Consider the following 6,912-nt stretch of genomic DNA (forward strand, 5'->3'; position numbering starts at 1 on the left):
CATGTGTAGCTGAAGTTCCCATCTTTCATCTATGATATTCAATATTGACCGAAACCTAAATGGACAATATGATTTTATATGTCAATAAACCAAAATAAATTATTGATGATAATAGATAATAAATTAATGAAATATAAAAATGTATCTTACTTTCTCTTCACATTATTAAAATTGGCCTGTATTTGTTCTTTGGCACAATCCATTGCATTGCAAATGAAACCCATAGCTGGGTTCTCTTTTGAGTCCACCAATCGAAGCACTTTAATTAAAGGAATAACAGCCTTTAGACATACAACCACATTATGCCAAAACTTACTATCCGAGATAGTTTGCTCAACACACTTTCCTTCATTTATTTTAGCAAATCTACTTGTCTTCCATGATTGGGATGAGAACATTGTCATTAGAAAGACCTTCAATTCTTTGAAACAACTAAAAGTTAAGCAGTTGCAAATCGTGTAGTGGTTGGTCGAATCAAATCTCTACTCTTTGTAAAATGTCTCAACATGGAAATGAGTAAAGTCCTTGAATAAATGTAAGTAGCAACCCTCCTTGCTTTGGTAATAGTTTCTTTGTGAACTTCCAATTTCTTCTCAAAATCTTCAAGAATCAAGTCAATGCAATGAGCTGTACAAGGAGTCCAATAGAGATTTTTCCTTTTTTCCATCAACATCTCACTTTGTAGTTTGCAGCATTATCAGTGATTACTTGAACCACATTTTCTCCACCAACTTCATCTATGATCTCATCTAACATCTCAAAAACCTTTTTTGCTGTTTTTGAGACATTGGATGTATCAATAGATTTCAAAAACACAGTTCCCCTTGGACTATTTACCAAGAAATTACAAATTGAACGCCTTTTTTTTATCTGTCCATCCATCAGACATGACTGAACATCCTATTTTTCTCCATTCAGCTTTGTACACCTCAAGCAACTCCTTAGTTTGATTCACTTCCTTCTTCAACATCTCTCTCACTTCATGATACGTGGGAGCCTTGAATCCACATCCATATCTCCCAACAAGCTCAAACATTTTTTGAAATGAAGGATGCTTGACACAATTAAAAGGAATAGCACATCCATATATGAACCGAGCAATCTCTTGACAAGCTTCATCTCGCAATTCCTTCTTCATCATTTGGTTAATGGTAGCTTGAGTGCTACCAAAATCACTGCCTTTTTTACTTCTAGAAAATGTATCCATTTTCATTTTCCCCTTCTCTATTGCCTTTGGTAAAGGCTCTTCATCATCCAAATCATCAATCCCATAACTTTTTCTCTTTCTTTTGTCAGCAACTTTAGCAAGTTTATCCATAACTGACCGCATTTTGTTCTTCACATCATCAGGAACAGTTAAACAAGACTCCACATCTCTATGAGTGCCGGCCAAGTGATGCTTGAATCGAAAAATACCATCGCTGAATGTTTTGTCACAATATTTGCACCTACCCTTTTTTGAGTTGTTGTCCACATCGACTCCATGCTGCCATCCTATATCAGTTCTACTTCCTGAAGCATTTTTTTCCTTAGTCTTTGAAGTTGTAGATGACATCTCTATCTTAAAAGAATATCAAAATCAAAACTTAATAAATTGAATATCAAATATCATTTAGCTCGCGACAAACCCGACATTTTGCTACAATCAACACTTACTTGAGATTAGTGAGAATCACAAGTCACAGCAAACCTGACATTTAACTTATTCTTCCCACAATATTTAGCGATGGAGACGACGATGTGGAGGAGACGACGGCATGGAGAAGACAGCGTGGAGACGACGGTGTGGAGAAGACAGCGTGGGGACGACAATGTGGAAAAGTAGTTCGGCGACGTCGTGGCGAGGATTTATGTTTGGCAAAGGTTTGTGTTCTGTTTGGCGAAAAGCAGTTCGGCTTGATTTTATCTATTTTGTTTTCATTTTTCTGCTTCACCAAAATGACAAGGTTTTGTCTAAAATGCCCTCATTTTAGTAATGACTTAAACTTGATTAAAGCGTTCTCAAAATCATGTTTTTACGAGTTTATATACGATTTTAATACGATTTTACTTTAATACATGATTTTACTTTAATACACAATTTTGTCACGTTTTAACTCGATTTTCACACGTAAACTCACAATTTTGTACGAGTTTACGAGTCAAAACGCAATTTTGACAACATTGGTCGGGAGTAGGCCAAGAACTAGTGTCTCAGATCTGGGGACTTGCCCTGCCTGTGACCGATCAGGAATTATGCGGCTGATGATGCGAGGCGGTCTAACTCCTGTCTTCCCTTAACGGTTGACTGTCACGTCCTCTTGACTATTGACTACCACGCCGCCTTGACTTTTGATTATCACGTCTCCTTGACTATTGACCTCCTGGCCTTATCAAGCCCCTCCTTTACGCACTGTATTACTTGACAAATGGTAAAATCCTAGTTGAGAACCAAACAGTGACAATGTTCTAGTGAAGCTAGGCAAAGAGAAATTTTGGTTAGGAATCAATCTATGACTAAGTTTTAGTAGAGATAGGCAACTGGAACTCTGATTGGGAATCAGGCATGAGTTAAATCTTGGTTGAAAACTAAGCAATAAAGTCATAATTGGGAACTAGGTGAATCAAGTATAATTAAAGTCAGTTGGGAGTTGAAGGCTTACAAACAAGTTCAAGTGGAGTAAGTTGTGAGTTGAAGCTTGACAAACAAGTCCAAGTGAAGTAAGTTGGAAGCTGAAGCTTGATAGATAAATCCAAGTGAAATTAGTTGGGAGCTATACCTTGACAACTCAGTCTAGATAAGTCAACTAGGATCTAAACATTTAAACCCAAAGTAAGTATGAATAACTTTACATTTTCTATCATACTCATTACGTAAAGTTTGACAGTTCTAGGCCATCGAAGGGAGTTCGGGAAAACTGACTAGTGATAACTCTCGACGAGGGAAGTCAGAGAGTCCAGACGACTATTTTGGGGCGACCGGGAGATGATGTTAACTAGCGATCCGAGAGAGTCAGTTTAAGAACATATTTGACCCTTCTCGAGGTGACCTGAGGGCCACCTAGCGATCGGAGAGCACGATTGGTAATATCTATTGGATAGATGTTGCAGCTACATCAGTAGCTTCTAGACGACCGAGGAGGTTCTAGTCAGCTAGAGGTTCCATGTCAGTAACAAAATAAAGGCTATATAAAAAGTCTCAAGACACAGTTTACAAATAACTAGTTCACTCAATCTCATATTCATTCCCGTGCTTAGTGTCCTTGTGCTTTCTATGCTACGATATGCTATAACTTTGCACTTTACTTATGATCAACAATACCTAGCGTATTTTTATTATTTTTTGTGTTGATTATTTATTCTAAATGGTGCTTAATTTTTAGACTTTTTAAGGTTTCTTTAAAAATTAAGAAATAAAAATTATTTTATTTTAATTGTGTTGATTTTTTAAGCTTGTTCGAGCCTCTAAAGTTGAGCTCCGACATGATATTTAATTATGGACTTAAGCTCGAGATTAAATTTTTTAATTATTTTTTAATAAATAAATTAATATATTATATATTATAAAAACATATATATTATTATTAGTTTGTTTGGCTCGACGTGTCATCGAACTAATAATAATTAGACTGGAACTTGACGCAATTTATAATCAATCCAACTAAAGCCCGGCTCAAGCTCGATCAACTTTAAATTCGAGTCAAGTTTTGACTGAACCATTTACGAGCGATGAATAATTTGACTCATTTATATCCTAGCTTCAGCCTCTCTTCTTAGAGACCGGATCCTCTGCGCCCGCGTCCCCTGCGCCCTCTGCGCCCGTCGCTACACGACAAAAAAAAAGCACGTGCTTAGCACGAAAAAAAATAAGAAAATCCTAAGCGAGACCTCCTCTTCGCCCGCCGAAAAAGCCATCTCCGCTTCTTCTCCAGCCGACGACGCAGAGCTCCTGCAGATCTACGCGATGCCTGTGTTCGACATGATGGAGAGCTATCTGGTCAAAGAGCTTCGCTTTCCTCCTGGCCTAACTCTTCGCCTGATAACACGAAGTGCTTATGTCGGTAAGCCTCCCTGCTCCATTGATTTCCTCACTCACACTTAACGATTCCATTCAATAAATCGTCGAGCAGAGCTAAATTCCTTGGTCTGTGAACTATTGCAGCATTCACCATGTTCATCGGCATGACCTTCCCCTTCTTCGGCGGCCTACTCTCTTTCTTCGGCGGATTCGCATTCGCCCCGACCACATACTTCGTGAGTGCTCCACACACTTACCTTACAGTTCACATTGTAACAAACCATTTGATATTGCCATTAATCCTCTATCTTTCTGATCGATCGATGATTCCAGCTTCCTTGCATCATGTGGCTTGCTATTTACAAACCCAGAAGGTTTAGCTTATCTTGGATCACTAATTGGGTAAGCAAGTCAAGAACATCTTTCGTTGAATATTAGAATGACTATCAAAATTAATAATGAAGATGAATATTATCTCTTCGTTCACATTGTTTCGCTTTTTTTACCCCTCAGATCTGCATAATTCTCGGGGTCTTGCTTATGATCTTGGCTCCTATTGGTGGATTGCAAGAGATCATCATAAATGCCAAGACTTACAAGTTCTACTCGTAGACCGATCAGAGGCAACAGTGAAGATAGGGGATCGGTCTGTGGACTGATCAGGACTTTCCTGGACCGATCAGGCTATGGCCTGATCGGTCCAGGTACTGATCGGTCTGTGGACCGATCCACCTATGGCCTGATCGGTCCACAGACCGATCAGGACTTTCCTAGATATAGCCGTTGAGTCGACAGCCTGCTAAGCACGTGCTTTTTTTTTTGTCGTGTAGCGACGGGCGCAGAGGGTGCAGGGGACGCGGGCGCAGAGGATATGTGATTGTGATGATCCAGCCTGAGGCGCCCCATATTTTTATTTGAAATTGATTTTTTTTATCAGAAATCCAAATTTATTATCTTTTCCGAAATAAATTTAACCTTATTAATTAGGCCTGCCTATGTATTGGAATTGGCGATTGCGATTAATCATCTTAATTAATTTTATAAATTTTGATTGCTGGTATCCGTGACCCGGCAAAATATAACGAATCGCGAAAAAGGCTAACTGCTCCCGCGCGCCCATCTTCTTTAAAACGGGGGACAGTCCGGACAGACAGGAAGCAACTTCTTTTATCATTGCTCTGAATCCTCGTCTTCTCCAGCGATCTTTTCACAACTCTTAATTTCGAGCAGAATTCCTCGTCCTTATTGTCGAGTAAAGAATGTCGTCCTCTTCCATGATCTCCAGCGTAATAGCGATCGTGACGTTTAGCTTGGCGTTAGGCACAATCACCAGTATTTTCCGCATCCTCTTTTCGAATTTGTTACCATCTGTCCTCTTGGAGATTGCTGAAGCCTGTGAGTATAATCCAGACATGTTATTTAGCTACGTATTTTTTCTTTCTTTACATTAGCAGTGATAAACTTTCCTAGCTTTAAGGGATAAAGTCTAGAATTAGTCTTCCTATTTTTGTGGATCTCATCTAGATCCTATTTTTGTGGATCTCATGGTTCGTGCTCATAGCATTTGTGATGCTATATAAAGGGTCGAGAGGCATGTAGTATCTTATCTCATTGTAAGGTTTCCTTTCATTAGTGAAGTTTCTATTTTGTCCTATTCTTCTTGTTTTGTTCTTGGGTGTTGTGTGCTATCGTATCCTATTCTAGGCCAACATTTGGTATCAGAGCCAAGTCAGTATAGAACACCCAAGAATCCACGATTCCACATAAAATGTCGAGCATCCCAGTAAAGGAGAACGGCGGAGTGTCATTTCCCTATCCGATGCTAAGTCCTCACAATTATACTGTGTGGGCAATAAAGACAGAGGCGATCCTTGATGCCCAGGGAGTCTGGGAGGCGGTGGAGCCAGCGGAAGGAGCCCAGGTGGATGCAAAGAAGGACAAAAAGGCACGCGCATACATCTTGCAGTGTGTCCCCGAAGACATCCTTCTCCAAATTGCAACAAAGAAGACAGCGAAAGATGTCTGGGACAGCCTGAAGACGAGATATCTTGGTAGTGATCGGGTGAAGAAGGCACGTGTACAAACATTGAAGAGCGAGTTTGACGCTCTCCGGATGAAAGAGACCGAAACGATTGATGAGTTTGCTGGCAAACTCAGCGCCCTAAGCAGCAAATTCTCCACCCTTGGTGACACGCTTGAAGATTCCTCGTTGGTAAAAAAATTGCTCGATTCTGTCCCTGATAAATTCTTTCCTATTGTTGCCGGTATTGAGCAATTCTACGACCTTGAGTCTATACCATTTGAGGAGGCTATAGGGCGACTGAAGGCGTACGAAGAACGAACGCTACGACTATGCAGCAACACCAACGGCACTGAAGGTGAGCTCCTATTAACTCATGCCGAATGGCAAATGCGACAGAAGGGGAGCAACGTGGACACTTCGTCAGGAGGAAAGGGGCGTGGATCCAGCAACCCTAGTCGTGGCAAATGGCGCAGTCGTGGCCGTGGTACGCCGAGCCAAGATAGTGCAGGAGGCACTAGCGGCAACATCAGTGGCACTCGTGGCAAGAGACACATAAAATGCTTCAATTGTGAGAAAATGGGGCATTATGCGTCTGAATGCTACAGCAAGCGTCGTGGAGATGAGGCTCACCTCACTTGCGCCACGGATGAAGAGCCAGCACTAATGATGACCATGTTCCATGAAGAATCTCAGCGGCAGGATACCATTCTGCTCAGTGAAGAGAGGTTGCTACCGGAGGTGTACCGGGGCGTCAAGAAAGGTGAAGACAAAGACGTTTGGTACCTTGACAATGGTGCCAGCAACCACATGACTGGCCATCGTGAGAAGTTTCAAGAACTAGATGAAACCATCACTGGGAGGGTGAGGTTTGGCGATGGATCAACCATTGAGA

The 6,912-nt window shown here is 40.9% G+C and overlaps 1 protein-coding gene across 1 annotated transcript; it reads left to right on the forward strand.

Annotated features, from left to right (window-relative positions):
- The first annotated feature begins 1,757 nt into the window (after positions 1–1,757).
- On the forward strand, positions 1,758–4,609 carry LOC122005832 (lysine histidine transporter 1-like). Its single transcript, XM_042561056.1, has 5 exons — positions 1,758–1,863; positions 3,738–4,040; positions 4,142–4,233; positions 4,331–4,399; positions 4,511–4,609. The coding sequence occupies exons 1-5, from the start codon at positions 1,758–1,760 to the stop codon at positions 4,607–4,609; spliced, it is 669 nt and encodes a 222-aa protein (XP_042416990.1).
- The last annotated feature ends 2,303 nt before the right edge of the window (positions 4,610–6,912 follow it).

This window comes from Zingiber officinale, chromosome 1A (genome assembly GCF_018446385.1).
Source record: "Zingiber officinale cultivar Zhangliang chromosome 1A, Zo_v1.1, whole genome shotgun sequence".
NCBI classification, from domain to species: domain Eukaryota; kingdom Viridiplantae; phylum Streptophyta; class Magnoliopsida; order Zingiberales; family Zingiberaceae; genus Zingiber; species Zingiber officinale.